Raw genomic sequence first — 27,123 nt, 5'->3', positions numbered from 1 at the left:
AAACCACACGAAGGCAGGGATCCCTTAGAGGGTAATCCTAGGGTCAGCCCTGTGGGTCTGTACCAGACAGGCACAAACACATTTGGAGGACTGAGACTTCAGCAGCATGAGAAATGTCATTATTATAGAGTACACACATTTGCATTTAGCTCCCACCAACCTCACTTTTTGGTTTCATTTCATTTCAGGCATCCAAATGAATCTCTTCCACGACCAAGACAAAGTGCCTACAATGTGCTGCTGCTGGAAGCACTGATGTGGGTACAGGTTGGAGCCCAGACCTTACATCAGAGCCAGAGCAGTGATCCATCTAGAGCCAAACGTAAAAGAATTTCAGTGCTTTTCTGATGCTACTATTCTCCGGAAAAAGAGCTACAAGTCAGAAATCAAGTGCCCAGCAGGAAAACAGTGCCACAGAAAACATACAGGCCAAGTGGCTGAATACAGATCACATTAGCACAACCTCTAACAATGATGACGCTCAGCAGGATTTAAAAATCCCAGAGACCTGTGCTTCAGCTGTCCACTGAATCACCCATCCATAAAGAACATTGCCCATTATCTCCTGCAATTTTGTGACTGAAATCTTTCATTCTTCGGGAGAGCAAACAGCTCTTGAATAATTTGTTTTATTCTACTGTATAACTGGGGCATTTTGTAAAACATGTTTTTCTTGAATACTTGAGGGTTTGTGTCTGTAACATCCAACTTCCTTAAAGACTTAGGAATTTCTACCTCCAGTGCTTTAATCTAACAGAAGTTTTTTATCAATGTCAACACGGGATTGTAACATTACCTACAGCGTTCATCTGGTTTTTTAAAAACTCTTCTGCTATTCTGAGAATCTTTTGATTAAAGATTCTAAATATATTTTAAAATCTATACTTCTGACACTTTTGACTTTGACTTTTTTGGTCAAGAAGGTTATATTGAATATAGAGAGTATTTTCTAGCCACCTGTTCAGAACATAAATATAGCCCTAGAATAGATCGGGCTTTTTCAGATAAGGGTTGCCTTTGACTCAAACCTCCTAAAATCCTTTGGCAACCCCTCTTGTCGTTTTTCCAGCAGTCAGCCCCGCAGGATGGCAGGGCACAGCAAGGGCCAGCTCTGTCCCCAGGAGCAGCTGGATGGGTGCAGGAGCCCAGAGAGCAGGGCAGGGCCCCGGGCAGAGCCCACCCGGCTGGACCGGGGCAGGGAGAGGAGGCAGCCCCGAGGCTGCGCTGGGAACACCGCAGGCTCCAGCAGCAGCACACACAGCCAGGCACACCCACAGCAGAAAGAAGGCGCTGAAATCAAGCTAAGAAATCAGCCTGCGGGTCAGGGCCCTCCACAAGGCACAGACAACACAACAAAGAGACGGCAAACAAATAGGTAAAATGAGGTTCAAATAAGGACTGCTGGCTCATGGCTGAGCTTAAACCGGTCCCTGAGCAGGGGGCGGGTGAGAGCCCAGGTGAGGCTGCTCAGGGCTGTTGTTGGCTAAACTCTTACTACTGCCTAAGGGGCTTGGTTATATGGGGAAGCTGCTTGCATGGGCTAATGCTCAATGTACGCACAGACTTTTATAATTTATGAGGGTTACTGATCTGCTTCTTTGATTGAGTGAAGTAATCCAGTTTTGCTATAAAATATTGATTAATAACTGGATCAATTGCATTTATTGAACTTTAACAGACAATTTATCTGGCCTGTAACACTATTTTTCTTTCTACATCTTAATGCAATGGACCTTCCAGATAAAAAGAGTAATGTCTTTTATCAACCTCTTAAAAAAAAAAAAAAACAAAAAAAACACAAAAAAACCCAACAACTATAGCTGTGTCTTTTACTTTAAAAGAAAGGAGGCTGTTGGTATAACTTGATACCAGCTAAGTACTAATTTAGTCCCTTTAGGTGCTGAAAGCTTTTCACCTTCCATTTCTTTGAACAGAGAGCTGATGAATGCAGTACCCAGAGATTCGCTTTGTATGATACACTGTAGGCGCTTGTGGTCTGTTAAACAGAAAAGACTTTCAGGATTACTTTAGGGCATACCAAAGAAATGTTCTCAAAGGGGAAGCCATAGGTCAAGGCCAAACGCCTAGATCTCCTCTCTAAGATATTTTTTTATTAATTTCACTCCAGTAAAAAGATTTCTTTCAGAGCCAGTTATTTCTTGACATTTAGGAGTTTTGTAGGGCATTCTTTGTTAGGAATGCAAAACTGACAATGGTGTCAGAACCACCCTTGCAGTTTATTTTTTCCTAGACAACTGTATATAAATTATTTTTATGTATGTTTTATGACAGGAAAAAAACAAGAACATTTCTTTTCCAGACACTCCATTTTTATGTTTGTTTCTGGTTTTTTGTTTTACTCTTTACTATTACTTTTTTTTTTTTTCCTGGGATTATGCTACAGGACAGTTGGGGACATTTGATATATTTAGCTGCATATTATTTGTGCTACCTGTACTCATCAGGTATGTATTCAATGAAAAATATATTTCTATGTATTTATACTGAATGAGGGGCAGCACTACTTCCACAAGCTGCAAGAAGATTACGGGGCAGATCACACTGCATACGTAGTCTTACAAGTTCTTTTTCTTACCATGTGATTAAGTGCTTGGTTGTGGGAAGACATGCTGTGTGTTTCTTACGCAACGCTGAAAAGGGGAAACTGATCTGCTGATGGAGGCTGCTCGGAGCTTGCTTTATGTTTAAATCTCCTGGAACGGGTTTTTAAGGTAAAGCTGTTCCCTAGAGAGCACGTGCTGGTGTTGAACTATACATTAAAAAAGAGTGTGGCGTATTGTGTTGTCATAATCATCTACGCCACAGGACTGTTCGTAAATGTAAACACAGATATGTACACCCTCCTTCTCTACAAGCCCGTGAGCATCTGTTGCTTGTAGCAGGAGCGGCGCTGCTTGTAAATTACAGGTTGAACGGCTGTACGCGACCCCCATAGGGTTTAAATTGCAGTAGAAAGAACCTAAATTCAGAGTTGAAATGTGGACGCCTCGACGATGCTTGGTTATGTTACTGTTCTCTAAATGACGAGCTGCGAGCAGTACGGGAGGTTTCCTCGTTTCCTCTCCAGCGGGGTCCCTGCGAGGCGGGGGAGCTGCCGGGCCGGGCTGCACAAGCCCCGCTGGGCCGGGGCCGCGGCCACGTCAGTGCTCCGGACACCGTGCGGGGCGTGGGGAGCGGCACGCCGAGCTCCGGTTACCGAACAGCCCTGCCCCGGCCCGGGCCAACTTCTCGGGGAAACCGCACGCCGGCGTTCGAGCCTTCGGCGGCAGCGCTCGCCAATGGCTCCGGCGGCCGCAGCCGGCAGCGGGCGGAGCGGAGGCGGGCGGGTTTGAAAGGGAGGCGCCGGCTGCCATGTAAGCGCTGGCCGGGAGCGCCGCGGCCGGCAGGGGCTGAGCTGGGAGCGGCCGCAGCTCCGGCCCGTCCCGCGGTGCCGCCCTCGCCCCGGGCATGGGAGCGGAGCGGAGCGGGGTGGCCGGAGCGGAGCTGCCGTGGGGGCGGCCCCTGGGAGGCCCCTGACCCATGGCCTTCATCATGATGAAGAAGAAGAAGTTCAAGTTCCGCGTGGAACTGGAACTGGACGAGCTTTCCTCCGTGCCCTTCGTCAACGGCATCCTCTTCTGCAAGGTGCGGCTGCTGGACGGGGGCAGCTTCAGCGGGGAGTCCTCCCGGTAGGTGCCTCCGGGACTCCGGGCAGGCCGGGGTCTGCTGGGCTGCCCGCCCCCGCGGCCAGCCCCGGCCGGGCCGCGGCCGCCCCCGTCCGACGGGCTCCGCTCCGGTCCGCGTCCCCCCGAGGGCAGGGGAAGCACGGCCGCCTCCGCAGCCCCTCCGCCCGCTCCTTGGCTCCCTCGGCGAGCCCGAGGCTCCGGCGGTTCGCGCTGGCGGGCAGGCGGGCGGGGACCCGGGGAAAGGAGGGGTGGCTGCTCCGGGGCTCCTGGCGGCTGCGGCCGTGCTGGTCGCCGTTCCCCTGGCCGAAGGGGAAGCTCCTGTGGCACGGCGAGGCACTGGGCAGGCTGGCCGTCTTCTCGTCCCGCCTGCTTTGCCAGCATCAATGGCGAGAGAACACATGTGGGAGCACTTGGAACTCCTCGTCTGCGTGGCTGCTCGCTGCCTGGAGTCGTAACGTTGTAAAATAAATATTGAGGCTCCTAAACACGGAGTAACCGAAGAAAGGAATCCCTGAGTGATGAGGGTTGTCCCAGAGAAACGGGTCTCTTGTACCATAATGCTGGAGCTGCTGAGGGTATGGGTGACAAGAGGGGAGAGAGTTTCTTGTCCCCAAGCCTGTAGTGTGAGCAGTCCCCTGTGAGTTGTGCGACCTTATTGTTTAATTATTGAACACTGGTTTGCTGTGTTTCGTTCTGCAGATATTTACACGGAGAGCTAAGTTCCATGGAAAAGTCCTCAATTTTTCCTCTAAGTGCTCAGGTCATGTGTTACTGACTTTGTTCATGCTCAGTTCTGCAGTGCAAGTACAGCAAGGCAGATGTCTTTTTTCCCCTTTCTTTTCCTTCAGTTGTGCCTCAGCAATGGAGGAGTCATCTGTTGTGATGGTGGCTCCCCAATCCATGGGTAGTGATGGGTAAATAGAGTGCCAGTGTATTAATTTTTTTACAAGTACCAGGCAGAAGCAGAACCTTGTCAATAGGAAGGATGTGTGCTGTGGCTTCAGGTCTGGGGAGGAGGACACTCCCCTCCCATTACACTTGTTCTTGTTGTATGAGTTATTATTTTACTTTAATATTATTACAAAGAGGATTTACTGGATAATGTCTCATAGAATTCTGGGAGAAGACAGTAACAAATCCATGAATATTCAGTTATTTTCTTATTAGGATATTGTTGTTACAGAGCTTTCTAAATCATCTGCTTTTGATTCTGTAAATTAAATTAATCAAGGAGAAGGGATGAAAATGGAACTTTGGCCTAGAACCTCATTTAACCATTCTATTACACTAGCATGTATAATTGAAGATAAATTTTTCTTCTGTATGGTTGGAAGTTGTTCACCTCATCAGTGCTCTGTTCTCATTTCATGTCTTTCCTCAACGTTTTTCTTGTGAGTGACTTCATAAGTAATAGATGATGATGATGACAATCATGATTCAGGCACTAGTGTGCCATTACTGTCCTACTCCAGCCCTTATTGCCTTGAAGTCATTTCCACAGGCTGACATACATCTTCTGGACAGGATGTCTATTTTCAAGGACTTGCTTTCAGCTGAGCAGATGGTTTTGACACGTTATGGTGATCTTAGTCTTTTTTGCCTTGCCTATTTATGATGCTAAAATTAAATGCTTGAAAGCCTTCATTCATATCTTTATGAATGGTTTATTAGAGTAAAACGTGTGTGGTAGGATGTAGTGTGTGTAGGGAAACTGATGTAAAAAATTGTGTTGGAACTGAAGCTTAGAAATTCTTCCATTTTCTTTTTCGGAGGCTGTGGTTTAAAAACTAACAGCAGTGGAACATATGCTGGTATGTCAAGGTCCCTGTGAGTGTAACTCATTCCTGCTGGACTGAGAAGTGTTTGGGTATGCTGGTAGGGACGTAAAGAATTCTTCTGCAGTGATCCTTCAGTGCCAGTTTAGGGAGTGCCTTTGTTCTTGGCTTAAGAATTAACAGATGAATTTTCAGAGTGGTGATTCAGCAAAGGGCTGAATAAATAAGGAAGAAATTAGGTTTACACCAGTGGTAGTATTTCAAAACTTGTCAGTTGCAAACTTTCTGATGCCATAATCTTCTAGTTACATGTATTTGTTAGTTTTGCTGTGAGCTGGCAGTTATATCCCTAAAGTGGTGATCTTTTTAGCTTTATAAAAGATATTCAAAGAATTCTATTTTTTCAGAAAGTAGTAGACAAACTCATTCCAAAAAATTTAGAATACAGGACGAAACTGACTCTGTTTTCTTAATAGGTTTATTTTTGTTATTCACTGAAGTCTAGTAAACTGTAATTATTTTGGGAGAAGTTATGAAATTTTTGAGTTGGTACCCATACAGACCAGTAACCTGCTGTCTCTTGCCTTAAAGTTAAGGGGGGGGGGGGGGGGGAAGGTCCAATTAATAGTCTATAAACCACCCTAACATTATTAGCAATTTGTTTCCAAAGCTTACTTGCAGAGAAGAATGTCATAAAAACCCAGGGCAGCAGTTGCCTTGGAATAGGGGCCCATATGTATGTAGCAAGTTGTCATGAAAACACTTTCAAATGATTGTCTTCTCAGCCCTCTATGGATCATGCTGTATGAATCGTTAAAGTCCTGATCCTGCAAGCAATGTGGTACCTTCATCATCCCTCTGATCATTGAAATGAGGTGAAAAGAAGACTGATGAAAGCTCAAGCTACTGAAAAATAGCTTTTTTAAACTTCTCAGATCTTTGCTGAGAAAGAGCTACCTAGGGAATACATTGCAGAGACATGGGCCATGTTATTGGAGACTTGTCACAGTCCAGTTACTTTTCTGGCTCCCACAGATGTGTGCCTGAAGTGTACAGAACTTCTGTGACCAGGTGAAACCAGTGTGTACAGTGCAGTACACAGTGATCTGGATGGTGTGTAAATAGCAACCACATCACTTTGTGTTTTTGTGTTTGCATGTAGCTTTTTAGAACTCCAGTTAGCAAACTTCTATTTGAAACATCCCTATGCACATCTGTGAATCCTTAATGTAGGAAAATTCTGGATTATAACACTAAAAGTTTAATTACCTGACAAGAATATTCAACTTTTAAAGTAATCTGGTAGTGCCAAATAAAATTTTTATCCAAGGACATTGACCAGTCAAGTGGCAGCAGTGTTTAAACTGGGAAAAACGTTTGAGTGTTTCTGCAAGAGCAGGACCCTGGAATTCTGGCAAGAATGAATGTGTTATAAGCTTTGACTCTCGACCAGGGAAAACCTTGAAGAGTGTTGTGGAAGGGGGGTGGTTCAGTTTGGTTGTTTCAGCAAACAGACAATCAGCCATATAGTCTAATTCCTGCCCTCCCCTTCTTGAAATTGTTTTCTAGCATGACTTCTGGAACTTTACCATTGTGTTTTAGATGTTAGAATAAAGGCTGGATTTTCAGCCAACAGACTGTGGATATATGCAAAGTTACGCTAACAAACATCATTTTCATTTAGGAAACTTTCCTGGCTTAAGCCTGGTTTCCTGTGTGGCAAGGCATCTTTCTACCTTTCTCTGGGATAATGACATTAGATCTCTCTCTTTGAAACTGGATACATTAATACAGGACACTTGTGCAGATTCCAGGATACTGTGTGTCTATATACTGCCTGGTCATAAAATAGTGTGCACATAATGGCTAATGTACCATGAGAGGACTCAAGGTTAGTTCAGGGCAGAAATTACACCTATGAATATTTTGAATGGAAAAAAAATACTATTTTAAGGTACAGACTTGACTAAATTCTAAGTGTATTTAGTCGTGGCCATTCTAATGTAGATATAAATAGATAGCAAGTATAGATTTTCTGTGACTGCCTCATTTTAACAGGCTGAATCAAAAATTAATAGGTCCCTAGAGCAGATAACTGAGGCTCATAGGCTGAGCTGTTGCTCAATCAGCAGTAAATGAACAGATGGAATATGAGGAAATCCAAGAAATTTTGGGAATAAGGATCTGATTTCTTGAGGGTGTACTTTCAAAGCTCTATCAACTGAGGCTACAGTAGCTGTAAGCCTGCTAGTTCCATTTTTAACTTGGTTTCCAGCTGCACCCCACTCAAGAAAAGGACTTGGTTGGCGTGTTCTTCTGACTGCAGCCTTCAGTTTGGTCATATTCCCCATCCTTTCAGATCTGATTTCTGACAATTTCGACTGCTGATATTTCTATTGTCTTTCTTTTACACAACAATATTCTAAACTAAAAAGCTGATTATGATTGCTGTATGTGACAGACACATTCAAGGTGGCCAAGAGCTATAAGTTTTTCATCATATCATTTTATTTTCCAACAGATTTCTGCAATCTGGGTTTTTTTATGTACCCTCTTGAGTTCTGAGAGGAAGTCTTGGGAGATCATGCATGAATATATTCTTATTCCTAATAGGTTAAGGCTAGAGCATGTAATTGTTTTCTGTAGAAATTGATTTCTTATCTGCCAGATAAGTACTTCTTAATTCCAGTGATGCATGGCCACCTCCTTCTCAACTGGCTAAAACTTCATCTATTTTTTGTGACACCAGCAAGTAGGTTTTCTGCCTCACTGGATTCTTCATCTTTTTACCATTCTTTTCCTGATTGCTGCTATTGCATTTGAAAGAGAAAAACTCTCCCAATAGTAGCACAGCTTAACTAACTCTCTGTTTTTAAATAACAGTATTTGTTAGAAAAACATACTTGTCACATGGAATCACTGTCCCTATCACTCTAATCTTCCTGCATGATGTATGAATCCTGCTGACACTCTTCAGAGCTGGATAATGCTACTTCTAATAGCTTTTCCAGCTGTAACTGGATTTGCAGTTGGGGAACTTGAAACAAAATATGTTTTTAAGTACTGTGAGGAATATTGGTAGTGGGATAAAAATCCTACCTTGCCATTTTGTAGCCACTTTTTTTCAGATTCTGGAATGTCCACTTAATGCTTCCTCAGTTGTGAAGAGATACTTGGTTAAGCAGCTTTCAGACCCTGTCTTCTTTAGGGAGGAAAAGGTAAGAAGGAGAAGTTCTCTACACAATGTACAACTTCTTCAACAAGTAGTTTGTACTTCTCCTTTCATTAATAGTTAGAGTGACTATGTTTTAAGTCAACTAATTTAAAGAATATGGTTGAGAAAAAACAAAGAATCAGAGGAGTAAAGAGTATTAGTTTTGAAGGGGTTCATTTTGGGATACAGTAGAGGAAAATAAAATGTTTGTACAGTCTACTCTTTGCATGGGGTGTAAGTGGTTATTGCAGATACAAAAAAGGCTCAATCTTGGGAGGCTTCTGTTACTGTAATTGTAAGAACTGATAAGAAAAGTTTGAGAAAAGATACATGACAGACATCTGTTAAAGAGGGAGAGGTGGTGGGGAAAGCTTTCATGCTTAAGGTGCCTGGCTTGTGCAGAACTGGCACTTGGGTTTAAAAGAGCTGGTGTTGGTTTGCTTTTTCCCCCCCGACCCTCAGCACAGTACATGGAGTACAGTATTTTTCTGCCACAATCTTGCCATTTGCAAGGACCATAGCACCTGATTGCCTTCACATTTTAAGGACTCTTTCTGTTCATGGAATAATTTAGGGTGAAGGAGAATGCTAGACATCACACAGTCCAGCTACCTGCTGAAAGCAAGACTAATTTCAGTTGGATCAGGAAGCTCAGAACTTTGTCCTGTCAGCTTTAGAAAATCTGCAATAATGGAGATGCCAGTTCTTGTAGACAACCTGCCCTGTTGTTCAACACTTTTATTGTGAATATTTTTCCCTTATTTTACTGGAATTTACCTTGGTTTTGCCTCTTCTCCTTTCTCTCACTAAGAAATGTCTGGGTCCATCTTCTAACATAGTAGAGCTGACTGTAGAAGGCAATTAGATCTTCCTTCACCTCATCATCAGATTGTAAAAGTCCCATGTTTCCGAATTCTCCTGCATCAGAGAAGAATTGATCTGACTCTAGACCCTTATCTCACATCCCCTGGATTTGCTTCAGTTCCTCAGTGTTCTGCCAAGAAGGCTCCAAAACCAAGCATGCTGCTGCAGATACACTCTCAAATGTTCAATTTCCTCTGACTTGCTGACTACAGTCTTCTACTGCAGTTTGCCCTTCACAGTGCTAATTCCCTTCCTAGGTCTCTGCATTTGCCTGTAATCAGCAGTTTTTCACCCATGATCAATTAATATATCTTTTGTAAGAAGTTGTGGACATGAAATGCTGCTAGTTAAAAATGTAACCTGTTTTATTATGAGTAAAAACATGTGGAATAGAAAATGATTACCCTGTTCAAATTTTGCACGTACTAACAGCAAATTAACTGGAGAGCTGTGCACTGTAAACAAGTGGAGCTCTTCCTGCAGAGCCAGCTGTTTGCTTAGTCCTGAAATTTGTGAACCATTGAAGCTCTGTTTGTAAATGACTTGTTTTGTTCAGTTTTTTAGCAATGCTTAGGAAAAAATGTTTTTGTTGGAGAAAATGCAACCTCTTATATGCCTCAGGCATGGGGGAAACAGAATATTAAAGGAAAAGTAAACTGAATTTGTTCCTGAATGGAGAAATATATTAAGCTTTGCATAAGCTTATCGCTATAGCACATATTTTGGAGCTGATGCTCTAAGCACTTCAAGTGATGTGCTTTTCTATATGAAGCCTAAATTTAGCATTTTGGTTATTGGATAACAATTTGAAGTGTAGCTTAGTACTGCTCCAGGACCCTATTGCATGGGTACTTGTATCTTCCCCAGAACTATGACACTGCGTGAATTTTATATAGAAGTAGATTTTGGGTAGGAGGAGTGCAAGAAGATATTTGTCTCTTGCGTGCCAAATCTTTCTGTGTTAATGAGAAATGAGAATGTTAATGTGTTAGTATAAATGAGAACTCCATATCCAACAGTACCTTCCTAATACTAAAGATAGCCTCGGAAATGTTGAATCTTAAAGTACCTGAACCTGAAGCCACTGATAGTGGGGCTACACTGTTAGATTGTAGGTTAATGCCTTAATTCCTGTCTCTGTAAGGTAGGATCATGACACTGGCCTTTGTTGGGTGTTCCAGCTTTCTGCAGAAGAAAGATGTTAGATACATAAAAAAGTATATATATATAATATCTGTATGAATGGAATATTGCTCCCATTTTAGAAGACTATGTACCACACTAAAAGAAACTGCAGTCTACTAAATACTGTATTTTTATCAGAGGGACAGAGCTACCTGTATTAACTTTATTCAGAGAAGGGTGGATCAAAGGAAGCTTTAGGTGATGAAAGTCCATTTACACACTCACAAATGAGTGCAGTCAGCAAAGGCAGGGGAGGGTGGAGGGCCTAAAATAATATCCAGCTCCAGCTATTCCTAGTCCTGCCACAGGAACCATCAGCCCATCAAAGCCCATCTACACAAGCTCAGGGACACACAGGCAGGTGAGGAACTGAAATTATGGGCTTGGACAAGGGGACACCCTCTCTGGGCCCCTCCCAGGGCTGTCCCAGGAGACCCTTAGCCCCATTGTCCAGGCAGGAAACCCATCATGCTGAACTAAAACTAAAGCATGTTTTGGACTGAGGGGAGTGGCTGCCTAGGAGACACATCTTGGGATACAAGGGAAGAGGCTTACATGGGACAGTTTGGGGAGGAACTAAAGGTGGAGGAAGGGATGAGTTTGAGGAGAAACAAGTGTGGGGAAAATACGGCGTTAAGGGGATAAAGAGCCAGTTGGATGTAAATCGTTTGCTGGTTGTTTGGTACATTTGTCTGTTTCTAATTAGCAATGTCGGCTGTATCTTCCTATTGAAGTACACTGTGACTCTTTCCTGGGGAGGGGCTCTCTGTTCAGTGTGCGATGTGGGGCGGGGGATGTCTGAGTGCCAGCAACTGCAGTCAAGAGTGTCACAGGGCTGCCAGCAACAGGAGACGCCAGTGAGCACACTTAGGACATGGGAGTGGGACTGTGGGTCACAGGGCCCTGTGTGTCCATTGTGCCAGCAGCTGGAGAGTTCCGATGGGTTACAGCCAATGCCAGCCCCTGGGGTGGGACCGGCAGTCACAGATCCCTGTGCCTGTGGTGCCAGCACCTGCAGCAAATGCAGTCGGGGATGGAGGGAGCTGGACTGTGGAGCAGGTGGGATAGCCTGGGAGCCGTATACAGACAGGTCTCAATCCGTGTATGTGAACACGGAAACAGCAGTGAAAAAGCTGTTTTTTCACAGTATTTCTAGTGAGTAGATAACTCATGTTCTGTTCACACACTGTAAGATGCACTAGCAAACACCGCTTTCTTTGACATAAAGAAGTGTACAGATCCAGTTGAATTCAAAAGTAGTTCTGGAAGTATTTTCATGTGAACATAGTCGGATATAAAGACTGAATGGCATCTTAAAACAAATAATCCCAATTTATTGTTTCTTTGGTGACCAATAAATCTAAAATAATTGCTCTACGAACGCAAGCAGTTTAACATAATCATCCCCATATGGCTAGAGATCCTAATAGGCTGTTTAGAATAACTCAGATAAAAACTAGAGTAAATTTTCTGATTAATGGAACACAGTCTTTTGGTAAATGTCCACAAGGAGTTTTGGCTTCTTTATTTCAGAGCCTCTCATGCTAAAGCTTTTCCATTTAGCAAGAAGGGATTTTCCCCATGACACTAAAGGTCACTAAAAGTGATTTATTTTTGGGTTTGTAGCTATTTGCTGGAACAAGCCATTATTCATAGATTTTATCCATGTGGAAATGAACAAACAATCCGATGAGCATAAACACCTTTTAAAAAGTCCATCGCTTGTTAACAATTTAGGATGAGGAGGTGACTGGATTAGGATTTACTGTCTATTATTTGAGTTTATTTTTTTTTCCTCTGTTGTGTGTTAAAAGAAAAACTCAATACTTTTATTCAACATTTTAAGTGGCAATTGTGTACAGTACACAAAGCATCTACAAATAAAGACCTGTTTACATCTTAAATCTTGCATTTGAAATTGAGTCAATGTGAAATTGACCCTCTAAAGAAAAAACAGTGATGGTAGCACACTGTAATTTCGAGTAATTTTATCCTACAGTATCTGTTTATTAAATTTATTCTTGGTTGCATACTACTGACAGCATTTATTGAGTTTCACCAAAGCACTACAGCCTACTATGTATTCCAGTGCATCTTGGTAACTAAGATACATTTTGATTAAGAAAACAACTGGTTTTGCTTTGCACGTGGTAAAGTGACTGGGAGGCTCATAGGAAACTGACTCAGAACGGAAAGCTCTCCCCAGCGTGCCTGCAGCACCGGCACGGCAGCCAGAAGTTATCTGGGTTCATTTCCATAGCAGCCAATCAATACAGCTGCTTATTTTCTAAAGGCCTTGCACTTAACTAAGAATCTTATAAACTTAGGTGTTACTGCTGAAGTTAAATCTTCTCACTATTTGACCTTTTTTCAGCATGATGGGAATAGCTAGATGGTACTCCTCTTTACTAAAAAATTTCCTGAATTAAAAGACATCAATTTTTTTCTTTTATATAGTGGAATTAGAAGAACTGTTTAGTGGGAATAGGGGCAATTGGTTGGGTTGTGGGAGTTTTGGGTTTTTGTGGGGTTTCTTTTTTCGGAGTGTTGGTTTTGGTGGGGTTTTTTTGTTGTTTTTTTTTTTTTTTTTGTTTTGTTTTTTTTTTTTTGTTTTGTTTTTTTATTATTTTTGGTTGTTGTTTTGTTATTGTTATTGTTTTGGTGGTTTTGTTTTTTTTTTTTTTGTTAATTGTGTACAAATTTTTCAAATATCTTGTGATTTATATGCCAGTGAAAGAAACCGATACTTTTTTTTCTGACATCCTTATGAGAAGGAAGCAGAATTCCTGGTTTTATTTGATTTTATTTTTAGAAAAATTAGACCATCAGTATCCACAACTGAAGCCTTTTTACTGCCACTTCTACTTGTTTGCAAATCCTGGCCTGTGATATGAGTGAACTGAGTCTATCAAAAACAAGAGTGGTTTCGTGCTATCTTCTTTACTTGAACCATTATACCCACATAGTAGTATTGGTATGTTGAAATAAATTCAAAATCCTTAAAGGTTTTAAGGATACTTACATTTCTCATGCAGATGTTACTCACATTTATCTTGCATTTACAAGCAAAAATGTGTTGAATGTTCACTGCATTATCTTTCGCTACAATGTGAGTGATGTCTGGAACATTGTAACTGTAGAATGTGCAGCTGCTTTGATTTGCTGTGGAGGCAGGAGGCTGTTCTGAGCAACAGAAACAACTTGAACCGTTATACTGGGTAGTACAAAGATTTTGGCACATGGCTGTGACTTTATGAGTTTACAAAAACACTTTCAGTGGAAAAAAGTATCATTATTACTAACTGGAAACGTTACAGAAGCAAAAACACTACAAGAACTAGCGAAATGATGAATAGCAGCAGAGAAGTGATGCTGTTATTGGTAGAGCCAGTGGTGTCCTGGGTGAAAAGGAAAGGGTGGGAAGGATGATGATGACTGCTGTCTTACTGCTGTAACAAATAGATGCAATGAGAAAGGATTCTCTGACCTTTATGGATGACCAGTGAACTCTTTCAGTTTAGTGGCACTGTTTTATATGTGTCACAAATGTTAGCAGTTATCAATTATCCCTTTTAAGGGTGTATTTTATGTGATGTCTTCTTGTCTGAGCCTGTTTCAATAGAGACGTAACTATTTGTAATTCGCCTTTTTTGAATTCTGGTTCTTTTGTGTATTTAAATAACTCACATGGCAGCAGGATGGGATTATTTTTTTTTCCCATAGTACAGGAAAGTTTGCAATGTAAAACATCCCAGATAAAGAGTAGATCATGGTGTTTACAGAGCGTGTTCCTTTCAAGTCACATGCCTGAATGTGACTCAGTGTTGTATCATCAGAATCTGTTAGTCTGTTGTGGTCGTTACACTGACTCATTTTAGGCTGGCTGATTTATTCCCACCTTAGGAAGTCACAGTGCCAGTGAGCCCGGGAGCTGGCAGTCTCACCAGCACAGCAAAGGGAGCTTCTGTGAGCGCCCTGCAATTCCTCCTTTTTCTACACATGTGATGAACTCTGGCTTCAGCTTCTGCAGAACCATAGGATTCTATCTGCTAAAGACTCCAAACTGCTTCTTCAATAATAAGCTGCTGTCAGAAGTTTGTATAAAACATAGGAAGGTATGTATTAGGAAAATGGAAGAGGAAAAAGGAGAAACATTTTTATATGTGAAGATGGTACTTCAGTGGTTAGACTGACAGAAAGAATTATCAGTTTCTTCACAGTTCCAAGCTCTGAATTTAGAAACATGGGGCTAGAAAAGAACTTTCGATTATTGAGGCAAGTCCTCAGAATCACAGTCCTTTTGCCCCATTAGTGACAAACTGGCCAACCTTGTCATGAAATACAGTAAAGACTTTTTTATGTGTCTACTTCTCTTATTTGAAAGCTGTTCCAGAAACTTGCTCTGTAGTTTGAGGCCTTCTAACTTTCAGTTTTAAATGGATGTTTGGTCATGCTTTATTTTGGTCTTAACCACTTCTCATTTGACTTAAAAGTTATTTGGTCTCTCAAGTATTTGAACCACTAGTGTAATTTTTTTTTTTTTCTTTTAAGATACAGGGGTTTTCTAGCTGTCCTCCCTGTGCCTGTTCATTTCAGAGTTTGTTCTTGGTCAGAATTATCCAAACAGAATGTGTTCTGTCTGAGCCTTATAAAATGACATTCATAACTGAAGGCATCCTACATCCTGCCTTTTTCTCACTGCTTCATACTGTCAGATTGTTATCCTCCTGTGAGAAACAGATCCCCTTCAGATGTGTCAGCTTATTTTGCTCTCAAATGGCAAACTCACAGTATGTAGCTGCAATTCTCATTTGCCTCAAGTGCATTTCTTTGTGTCTGGTTATTGCACATCATCTCCTTTCTGCTTTTCTAGGCTTCAAATTTATGTAGTTTTGCTTGTATGATGCTCCTTTCCTCTGAACTGAAAAACAACTTGTCAAAGATGCTATCTTGAGTGCATTGCAAAGCTCAGCAGCTTGGGAGACAGTGCCTGGGAGCTGATATTCAGGAAGACTTCACTCTCCTGAGGCAAACTGAAGAAATTACACTCTCAGTCATTTGTAAAAACACATGACTGTTGAATTCTCCTGGAGGTCTAATACTGTGTTCAAGGTTTGGAACAATTACTAGTCGTGCTGCACTGTTAAGAGCAGAATGGGGGATTATTATTATTCAGGTCTTGGACCAGAACTTGCATGAAGAGGCCACTCTACAAAGAGTGGAACCAGCTTTTGTTCTTGAGCTGTCTAATTGCAGTGTATGGTTCTGAATGTATGTGCAACCAAGACTGAGCAGATGCTCTCTACTTGCAGGGAAGTAGTACAGGCAAATTGTGTCCGCTGGAAGAAAAAGTTCTTCTTTATGTGTAAGATCAGTGCCAGTGCCACAACAGGGATTCTGGATACTTGCACTTGCAGGGTGTCTGTAAGAAAGGTAAGCAGTTTTTTTCCCCCTCCTCTTCTCTTTCCTTGCTCATTCTTCCTTTGTTTGAATTTTTGAATGTGTGATAAACTTCAAAAAGCAATTTTTAGCTGCAATCACATCAGGTATTCATTCCTTCAGTCAAAATTTTGTAGTAATCTTATTACTTACTTCACTTTAATTCAAGGGGGATTTATGTTTTCACTGAAGAAATCCCATTTTCCAGCAGGGCAGCAAAGGAATTTCTCTTCAGTGTTTATAAAGTTAGTTCTTGATTGACACTTCAAGCAAGCAGCAGTATGCTTAGAAGTCTGAACTGTGCTAAGTACCAGAATTTTGCATGTAGCACGTTCTGCCTTTGTGGCCAGACCTTGTAAGAGCCAAATGCCAGCTGGCATCGGGCACTTGCTGTTCCTCTCTCCAAGACAACAGTGTCTGGCTGGCCTGCTCCAAAGGCATTACGAATATTAAGGTCTAAATGAGAACAGCATAGTCTAGCAAATGTGTGGGGAGATATTTTTAAAAAAAGATTAATGCCTGCTTTTCTAACAAAAAAAAAAAAAAAAAAAAAACTCACAAAAACAAACAAAAAAAAACCCCAACAAAACAAAGAAAAATCCTGAGTCAGTATATTTAATGGCTTAATCGTGTGTCTTTTTTCTCTTTGTCTTTTTCTAGGAATTAAAAGGAGGAAAGGCATATGCAAAGGTAAATTGAGATGTAGCTAATTTTGCCTACAGATAACCTTTTCTTTCTTGCCATTTTATGCCCTTTTAAAGTAATTCCAGAATAGTACTTAATACCCATGACTTCATAATGTGCATTATAGTGACACAGTGCTGTTGGAACTTTCAATCAGTGTGTTTAATCAGTACATAATGATGTTGTATCACCAGAACTTTTTTCTTTTGGGCTGGTATGCTAAATGGGTTAGTAAAAGTAAACATTTACATTAAAAAAATAAAGAAAACTCTCTTTTTTCTTTTTCTCTCTTGGCACTTTATATTTTTAACTGAAAATAGAACTGTGCTGGATTTTACACTCTGGGTTTGTTTTCTGCTTTTTGCCTCAGTCCATTCCCTTTAAAGGGCATCCTCTTACACATGTTTGAAAGAAACTGCTATTGAGTGGTATCAATGTGAAATTAGCAAGTACCTTCATTTAGCCAAATGCATACTACTAATTGTCATTTTCTCCCAACAGCTGGGATTTGCAGATCTAAATCTAGCAGAGTTTGCTGGATCGGGAAATACCACTCGTCGCTGTTTACTGGAAGGTTATGATACCAAAAATACAAGACAAGACAACTCCATTCTCAAAGTAATTCTTTCTTTTATCATACTTAAAGCAATAAAGCAGAGAACAAGTGCTATTATTAAGCACCTAATGAAATTTAAAACTCATTTGCTGAACCTATTTCTGGAAAGAAAGCTATTTCAAGTAAAACCAAAAGTGTTGTTTAGAGACAATCATTAAAATCCACGCAGTAAAAAAGTAAAATTTGTCCTATCTTTGAAATGGAGCTGGATAGCTGTAAAAGAAAAGCTTTTAAAAGGTGTTCCTAGCCTAAGGGGAGCTGAAAAATGAACAAGTTAACACATGGTATCTTCAAGACTGGGCAACTTTCTGTGCATATTCGAATCTGAGAGTGAATCTATTAATTGGCTTATCTATGTACAAGCCACCTTCAATACCTCCATGACTCCTGGGATTTTCCTGTTTTCTTTTTGATAGTAATAACTGTAACAGCTGGGGAGAATTCTTGCAAAACACCCACTCTGACATCTTCTTCCCTTAGTCCAGGGAGTTAAAAAAATTGAATAAGCTCCATAAACCTGAAAATAACTCCATTGAGATTGTTTCAGATAATTAAAAAAAAAAATTATTTTCCTACTGAGACCCTGGGATTAATTTTCCACATTATTCAGTATACAGCCTGTGCATGGACTTTCTGATCTGACAGTCACAGCCTGTCTAGAACATTTGTAATTGATGCCTTTGACCTGCCTAACAAGCCTTCAATGCACTGTGTCCTATGGCTTATTTACCCTGTGTGCTTTTGCTGTCTCTGATGTTAGCACAAGCCGTCCTGAGAGCCAGCACTTTGCTGAACACCCTCAGCAAAGAATATACTTCAGCACCCACTGGTCTAAATGATGTTCTGTTTGCTCATTCAGGTTTTAGGTTTCTTAGCTCTATTTTTCCCTTCAAGCCATCTCAATTATTAATAATTCTAAGATTCACCTTGATATATGTGTCTTTTTCAGAATCTTGTAACTATGTTACTTTAAATGGTATTTTGTGTTGTTTGTATGCCTAAGATGAAAGATGTCTTTTTTTGCCTCGGTGTGTTTATTTGCATGTGTGATGATGGCATTTTATTTTCCTTAAATATAACATTTGTGGCAAATATAACTTACGTGATCATGTATGTGTCACAGACAATTTTTTAAAATGATGGTGGATTTTGTTTTCTCAATGCGTAGGTTTTGATCAACATGCAGCTGATGTCTGGAGACCCGTGCTTTAAAACGTAAGCTTGTAAAAAATCTCTGTGGGGTGGTGTCTTGATCATACATTTTACGGTGAGGACTACACATCTAATTTGTGTTTTTACACCTCTCCAATCTGGCAACAGTATTTAAAAAAAAAAAAAAAAAAGCCACAAAAAATGGAATGGTAGCTGAATAATGATTAACATGGTAAAATTGCCAGTAGAAGTGTCATAGTTCTTGCTGTTAGGTACTTAGTAGCAAGCACAGAATACTCACCTGTACATCTGTAATGTAAAAAAAAAAAACACTTCAGGGAAACTGTTCCTGCAGCAACCTTATATAAATATGCTTGGTAGGGGGTGATGTGACTAATACTTGTGCCTGGAAAATGTGCTGCTGTACCTTTTATTCACAAGTCTCAGATGATTTTGAAATATTCATTTGCAAAAAAACCCCAACAAACAACAGAAGTGTGATATGGCCTAGTACAAGAGAAAGCACTTACAGATGTTTAGTTAGCAAAGACATTATGCAGCTTAGTAAAAGATGCAAGAGGTAATATCTGAAGGGCAGGTAGCTAGGAAAATTCCCTGCTATACCTTGAGGCTCCTGTGGCCTCCTTGTCCTTAACCTGTAGTTAAGGAAGTGTAATAGTTGTGCTGTGGTTTTGTTACACTGAACCCTGTAGAATCTCATCTTGTGGTTACTGGTACTATCTGAATTTGTCTGAGCAAAACTTTTCTGTATCCTGAGCTACTTACAACCTCTTTTACTTCAGTACAACTTTAGTAGATTTGCTTTAGAGTCAGTCCTACTAACAACTACATCACTGGAACTGATAAACAATTCTTCAAATCATTAGTCTTGGATACTAACAAATCAATGTATTTGTTTTTTATTGCCTAGTACTGAAGGAGTTGAAATTAGTACCCAAGTAGCTTTTTGAATCCCTAGGAAAAAATCTCTTACTCCAATTATTCAGACTTGGCATTTTCTTCCAAATTAGTGGTATAACCATTTCCTGGAACATAAACTTTCAACACAAACAGAACAAAAAATTTATCTATTCCAGATGTCCTTTGTAGAAGGAAAAATAAACCTTAAAACAGTTTCACAATCTGGAATCAACTACATATTTTATGAAGAAGCCTAGAAGGCTTGGTGTTTGATCTGGGATGACATCCCTGAAACCATTCAGTTCTTGCTTTCAAAAGTGTGTTATGCAGTTAAGTCACACAGGCACTGTTATTTCTAGAAGTGCTTTTTTCTTTCTCTCTTAACTTTCAAACATAAGCTAAGAGGGGCTATGTTACTCTACTTGAAGACAGTGATTCATTTATTGACTATGTCAAATCTAAAAATGTCAACAAATACCCATTTGTATGCAGACCAACAGTTTGTTCCCAAAGTAGAAAGTAACAAAGCATTAAAAAAACCTGTAGGTAACATCTTGAAATGTATTTTGGTTGAATTTGCTTGCAAGAGATTGCTTGCACTTTGTCATTTTATAATCAGTGTCTTTTGCACTAGCAAAACACAAACTAAGATATTTATTAATTTAATAAGATCTCTTTTTAGGTCTTGGTATTAACTCAAGCAAGTACATCAGCTTTATTAAAAGCCTTTTAATATTGAACTAAAATTTAAATTATGTCATATGTGATGCTTTTTTACTTTGTAGGAGGTAAAATTTAGAGGGCAATACATGGAGATGGTGCCATAGGCCCCTTTATTAGGAGCAGGGATGGTTTTCAGCCCAGAGTAATTTCCTGTCCTGTGACAGGGATGAAACAAAGCCAGGAGTATGTCACAGCACAGAAGCCAACTTGGCCAACTGCTGTGCATATTGGGTTTTTTTTAACTTACCACCTCTTCATGTATTCCATCAGGTACTGAATTACACATATTAACATGTCATGTGATTCATACACTTAAAAAAAAAGAAACAACTTCAAATTAAAGATATATCACTCCACCAATCACCAGGAAAGGAAAAGCCTTTCCCAGGAACCCCAGAAGCCTGAGGGATGAGCAGATTGATTCTGTAAAATGTCCTTAAGTTCAAGAGCAAAAGCTTATTTTCCTTCATGTCCTTCAACAGGGGACTAGGAAGCATGTTTCCAGAAAAGAACTGTAGGTCTGTTAATGTATGCACAGTATGAATTATGCCAACATATTTGAAAGGAAAACTGTGTGCTGATCATTTTGGAGGGATTACAACAGAACTACAGCAAATCTTTTACACCTTTTTCTTACAGGCCTCCTTCCACAGCAACATCTATTGCAATTGCTGGAGAATCAGAGTCTTTGCATGAAGACAGGAAAGGTGGAGAAAACTTAAAAGTAGGACATCTGGGTATAGCAGGTACAAAATAATGCTCTTAATTTTTCAATGATTTTATAACTGGCCTCATAGTTTCAAGATGTTCAAAATACTTCAAATCTGAAAGAGATGCTGACAGTTGGCCTGCAAAGGAATCTTCTTACATGGCTTGTGAGTTTCTGCTTCAAACACAGCTAAGGTTTCTAAGCAGGTTAGCTTTTCAGACAGAAAACACCTGGCACAACATTCTACTGGGGCAAGAATGCACATCTCTTTAATATTGACACCAGACAAACCTACAACTACATTTCATACAAATCTATTTAACCCAATGGTACTCTCTGTTTTGCTCAGATACGTATTATGGTGTTTATTTTTAAAATAATGTATATTCATTAACATGCATGGTATTTTTGCAGCACTTGAATGTCTAAAAGGTTTGTAAAAAATCAGTGACAAGTCTCTAATCCCTCTGGGAAATGTGACATCTCAGTCTAATGAGGATTATAGGCAAAGTAGCAATGAAGGTGGCTTTAGGAAAACTGTCTGACTTGCGCATGTTGCAGATGTCTCATCGAAGAGTGCCTCAGTCCCAGATGAACTTGGTGCATGTGGACATTCCAGAACATCAAGCTATGCAAGTCAGCAATCAAAACTGTCAGGTAGCTGTTCACAACTTTGCTATGAGTTGTTGGGGATTAACTTTCCTTCACAGGCTTAGACAGTGGAAGATAAGTTTACTTTATGTTTTTAAAAGGGTTTGGGTTGAACACTTTTTCCTAGGAGTTTCAGGTGTGGCAAGGGTAACATTTTTTCCCCTCTTAAAATTTACTGGATTCACTGGATTATCTCTTCAGATGCAAGACAGCTTTTTGCCTTTGTTCCCTCCAAGTAACATATCTGAATGAGATTTTTACCTCTTCCATGAGTAAAAGAATGGAGACTTAGCTCTAAAAGCTTAAGGCGATATTTAGCATTCTAATTGTTCTGATATAAACAGGAGTTACTTAGAACAAAAAGAAAATGGCAGGTGCTAGAATACAAAACCTGAAGTCAGTTGTCTAGTTGATATATGCACATACATTCAAAGGGCTTTTAAAAGTCCCTTTATAAGAAGACAAAACACAAATTCTGCTTTCAGGATGGACCTGGCCTGTCATGAACACACCTAACCCATCTATCCCGCATTTTTCCAGCAGGATATAGCACATGTCACTCTAGATCATCCAGTCTGTCTGAACTCTGCCATAGGAGAAACACCTCAGTGGGGAGTACCTCAGTGGGAAGTACCTCAACAGGAACTGGAAGTATTCTAGAGCCATGTGAAGAGACTGAGCCAAAAGTAGCTGAAGCTGATTCTGATACATCTACTGAAGATGCACCACCGGAAAAACAATGCAGGTACACTTAATCTGAAAGCCTTATCTAGCACAAGTGGATTAGTTCATCATGTCTAAGAGCTCTAAATATATTTATTTTTGCAGACATCCTGTAAAGCAAGACTCTGTGGAGTCACAGCTGAAGAGGGTTGATGCTACCAGAGTTGATGCTGATGATATAGTTGAAAAAATACTCCAGAGTCAAGACTTCAGTTTAGACTCAAGTGCAGAAGGTATGGAGATAAGTAAGGAAACTTAGGGAAACTTTGTGTACATTAGAGGTCTTAGGAAAACCCACTCTCTCCACAGTCCCTGTTGTTTGTATTCATAAGGAGTGTGCTACATTTTCTACTTCATCTTATCTACCAGAAATTGAAAATACCCTTATATGATTCAGGGAGCTGTCCTAGACAGTTACTTTAAACCTAAAAGAGCAGGTGCAAATCTATGACAAAGGTACTTCCTCCAATCTGCACTGTGTTGGTTCTTCATTACCTAAAGTATCTGAAAGTATCAGCTACAAAACTGATAGATTTAAAATTACTTAGATTTAGCTAGGGCAACATTAAAGAAAGCTAACATATTTTTATTCATTTGCCTTTTAGAAGAAGGTTTAAGATTATTTGTGGGCCCTGGTGGAAGCACTTCTTTTGGAAGCCACCATCTACCTAACAGGTATGTAGCCTGAACAACTAACCCATAGGCAATACTAAATAAAAATGCATTTCATACAGCAATTGTTCTGTATCTACATTCTTGACCTTTGTATCTTTCTGTTCTGTATCATTTAAAAGCACCAAGAGAGCAGATTGTCTGTTTTTAAAATAGAACACAGATAAGTTCCAAAACAGAACTGATGTGTCAGCCCTAAGAATTGTAACTCCTGGAGTTTCTGAAGAGTCTCAAGGTTTTCAGATACAAGCAGTAGGGACACAGGAAACAGACACCAGGTTTAAATGAGGAGCTCTACAACCTTGTTGCGTTACTCTGGAGTGGGAAGAAAATTTTAAGTGTTTTACACATCTCCTTTACAGTACCAAACTGTTACATTTTCCTAATAACAAGCCTCATTTTCTTCAGTTTAGTTTTTCTCACAAATCCTGTTTCCATTTGTTACATTATTTATTTCAACGGTTTGTTCATTTTTCAACTATTTGCAGCCCTAAACTCTTTATTTTGATAATCCGCTTCCGATTATCTTGTCATTTAGAACCAGAGACCTTATTTTTCTTGTCTAAACCTTCTTCAAATACTCTGATAAATGACTTGACCTGAATGTGTTAATCTTCAGATGAGAAAGCGTGAAAACCAGGCAAGAATATGCTCTAAAACTGGGTTTCAGCAGTCGTCCAATGTAATTCAACATTTTTAGCTGAAGAACTCAGAATAGCCTCAGTATTTTAGCAATTACTATGAACTTAGGTATAAAGGCAGTTAATAATATATTGAAAGTCATAAAATAATTGCATTTCATACGTGCACATAATGCTAATGGTTAAAAGATGATCCCTTGGCTCATGTGCAAACTGGGCACACCAGTATCTGTCTAGGATCACATGAATGGTACAGAACACACTCCTGCAGCACACAGAGACCTGTCCTAATGCAGCTGCCAGAACAATCCAGGCACAATAGTGTACTAAGGCAGAGCTTGCCCTATTAATTTTTTACATAATACTGCAATTTGCTGTGTAAAACCACCCACTGTGGGCTGTCATGTGGGAGGTGAGAAAGTTTTGTTTACAATTCAGAGTGAACAAATAACTGAAGATGTTTTTCTTGTATCTTAATATGACAATCAATTTCGGGGTATTTTAGACACGTTGATCTGTTTATGTATATGATGTGATACAGCTGTGGGGACAGGTACCGTAAACACGATGTTTAGGAAAGTCCAACAGTAACTTCTTGTCCAGTAACATTACTTTTTGTTCATTTTGACTGTAGTACAACAAAATCTCTTCAGTGCGTTAAAGTGTAGGTGACTCCATGGCATGGTAATAATGACAAATGTTTTCTACCCTTCACAGTTAACTGGTTTGGTATTTGCTGTTTGGTTGGAGAGGTTTTGTTGGGGTTTTTTGGGGAGGGCTGTTGGTTGGGTTGTTTAAACAATACATTTGCTGATATGTGATACTTGCTATTTAGCTTCCATTTAAATTGACATTGAACTAACTTTTTTCAAATTTCCAGAGTAGGATCTGGAGCCTATGAGCAGGTGGTGATAAAACGCTAAACTGGAATATCAAATGAGGAAAACTTGGAGCTCTGGTCTTGATACTTCTGGTATTGTTTGCTCTGTTGCAAGAGCTGAGAAAGACAAAATCAACTCAATGTAATCTTTTTCTAAAAAGCAGTGGAATGCCTCTTGCTCGTAGAGCAGCATCTTCTGTGGTATGAAGGCAACGTTTAGCTATGTGTACCTTGTGAGAGCACTTACACTGTTTTTGTAAGGTCTGTCTGATGTTAGTGGAATTACTTAATTTCTGTGAAAAATCTGTGGAAGCATGTCCCATTTCAATATTTTATATAAGAGATTACTTGGGGTGATAGACTTTGTTCATAATGTTGTTTCTAAAGAAACTTCTGAAAGTTGGTCTTAACCTGAAAAAAGTAATTACTGAATTTGATCCTACATGCCATTTTAGTTTTACAGAAGCTAATTACTTCTGTCAAGTCAGTTTTTATCAGGTCAAAGTTATGGCCTCCAAAAAACAGGTCAGCTATGTTTTAACATAACCAAGACCTTCTCTTAAAAGAGTACTGTGCACAACTTCATTGTAAGGTTCAACAGAAGAGGTGAACATCACATACATTTGAAACAAATCCCCAAACATAAATAGATCTAAAGCAGCCACTAATCAGTTGTGTTAACTGTAAATTAAGGCTACAGGTTTAAATGCATCAAATGTGACTTTTTTTGTTTCAAGTGATGAAAAAAGTGGGATTCCACACCAAAACACTAAGGCACAGTAGTGTTTCATTAAGAAAGCTGCCTTGATTGTTAAATCTGGAGTTCAGCAGCTGCTCCCACAGAAACTCCCTTCGATAATGCATGAACATTGAGATTCAATGGGATGGTACTGTTTACAAACCTAGTCAGTAGTTTACTACCGCTTAAAGTTTTTAATCGTAGTTTAATCCTTCACAGTCAGTGCTTTGCTTGTGTTTTGAATGTGCCTTGCGGGGTTGGGGGTGTACAGGGAGATTTAACCATTTACTAAGAAATTTAAGCTTTAAAACTAGGTAAACATCTATACTATTATTAATATAACGTGTTAAGAGAAGCACTTTATTGTAGACATACTCTGCACACTGAAAAAGTCTTGGTGTGCAAGAGCAAAACTCATTTTTTGCTATCTGTCCACTGTTACATTAGGTCAATGTACTGTATTTAAATTTGCACAAGCAGTGATTTGCCTGACAGGCAAGGAAGAGCTCTTTAAATTTTCATTGAGAATATGAAAGCATCCATTTTTAAAGGGATGTGTTGGGTAACAAACAGGTGTAATTAATTGTAAACTGCATTTTACTTAAATTTTTTTACATTTAGTGGTACTGTTAATCAGTTAAGGCCTGGAATAAGTAAAAATAGTGTGCCCACTTTTGAAAGCTAAGAATGCTTCAAATTTTGCTCAGAGTGATGCTTGACACCTTTTTATTGACGTAAAAGTAGGCCACATTTAATAGGCTAAGTTAGGAAAAGCAGACTTTGTTATCCAGAAATCCATAGTAGAACTATTAAATTTTTATTTGTATTTTTAAGGGAATTTCAGCTTTCAAAGCTAGAATGCTGTTATCAAATACGATGAATATGAGCTATTTCTCAGTTTTGGTACTTGCATACTTTTATTTCTACTGTTAATTATAATCTCTTTACAGTGTGTAATTAGGTAAAAGAATTAATACAAAGATTCTATTTTAGCTGCTCTTAATAGAAGTGTGGTATTATCAGTTTCTGTTCTCCACAGGAATTTTAAACAGAAACTACTCAACTGCTGGTATACAACTCTCTCTCAGAACATTATAGTCTCCTTACCTGTTATATAACTAATTCACACCAAAAAATCCCATTGCAAGCAAAAGATGCCAGAAATTTGAATACATTCTTTGCTTTCAGTACTCTTTGACACTGCTATACTTGTTGACAAATCTATTAAAATCAGTAGTAGTTAAATGGTAGTTTACTTACATTTACTAGGAAAACAACATGTAGTTCGAGGAAAACAGACTTTAAAAAACCATTGTACAGCTACTTATGTAATTCTCAAGGGAATTTCCACAGCCCATTGCATTTTATGTTAAACAACACAGCTCATGGTCATAGATTAGATAATTTGTTTACTAGAAACAGAATTTTCTTGCCTGAGCAAATCTTTTGAGTAATAGGGAAGTTGACATAGAAATCCAGCTTTTCATAAAACTGTATCTTAGTAATTTATTCTTCTGACTTGACTTACAACTCTTCATGAAGTGATAATCTAATTGTGCTTCATGTAAGTGGAACATAACCTTCACATTTAGGTGCTGTATTTTTGTTTTGGTAAACTATGTTATATGAGTACTGGAGACTTCCATGTTGTAAACTGTTTGGGATGTACTGGTGGATTATGTGGGTTTTTAACTGTATTTAAATACAAATCTCTCAGACATTCAATAAACTCATGTCTTCAGCTTGGAAGCCATTCCTAAACAATAGTCTCCTTTTCTTAATGCAAAAAAATCACACTAAACCGTAAGTTTGGGTTCATTTCAGTTTCTCTTCCAGTTAAGAACTTCTT

The 27,123-nt window shown here is 39.6% G+C and overlaps 1 protein-coding gene across 3 annotated transcripts; it reads left to right on the top strand.

The window, feature by feature from the left end:
* Nucleotides 1-3,399: 3,399 nt before the first annotated feature.
* On the top strand, nucleotides 3,400-27,023 carry EEIG2 (EEIG family member 2). 3 transcript variants are annotated; one of them, XM_066192321.1, is made up of 11 exons: nucleotides 3,400-3,689; nucleotides 16,037-16,157; nucleotides 16,824-16,853; nucleotides 17,349-17,465; nucleotides 18,632-18,678; nucleotides 20,899-21,005; nucleotides 21,530-21,625; nucleotides 22,160-22,364; nucleotides 22,448-22,575; nucleotides 22,948-23,017; nucleotides 24,541-27,023. In XM_066192321.1, exons 1-11 carry the CDS (start codon nucleotides 3,541-3,543, stop codon nucleotides 24,554-24,556), a joined length of 1,086 nt encoding a protein of 361 aa, XP_066048418.1. In that variant the 5' UTR covers nucleotides 3,400-3,540; the 3' UTR covers nucleotides 24,557-27,023. The 3 variants fall into 3 exon arrangements, with proteins under 3 accessions (XP_066048418.1, XP_066048417.1, XP_066048416.1); XM_066192320.1 differs by having other exon boundaries at nucleotides 24,536-27,023; XM_066192319.1 differs by having other exon boundaries at nucleotides 3,538-3,689; nucleotides 22,163-22,364; nucleotides 24,536-27,023.
* Nucleotides 27,024-27,123: the final 100 nt, after the last annotated feature.

The sequence above is a fragment of the Chamaea fasciata genome, unplaced genomic scaffold (genome assembly GCF_029207755.1).
Source record: "Chamaea fasciata isolate MVZ Bird 193981 ecotype frontalis unplaced genomic scaffold, bChaFas1.0.hap1 SCAF_10, whole genome shotgun sequence".
NCBI lineage: Eukaryota > Metazoa > Chordata > Aves > Passeriformes > Sylviidae > Chamaea > Chamaea fasciata.
Note: the sequence above shows the minus strand (reverse complement) of the source record. Positions and strands in the feature narration are given on the sequence as shown.

What these genes read in the sequence shown, in the direction of transcription:
- EEIG2 (XM_066192320.1), top strand. Translation starts at nt 3,541, where the DNA reads ATGGCCTTCATCATGATGAAGAAGAAGAAGTTCAAGTTCCGCGTGGAA. An exon ending in AAGACAACTCCATTCTCAAA is followed by an intron (nt 17,466 to 18,631) that starts GTAATTCTTTCT and finishes CTCAATGCGTAG; the next exon opens with GTTTTGATCAACATGCAGCT. An exon ending in TTTAGACTCAAGTGCAGAAG is followed by an intron (nt 22,576 to 22,947) that starts GTATGGAGATAA and finishes TTTGCCTTTTAG; the next exon opens with AAGAAGGTTTAAGATTATTT.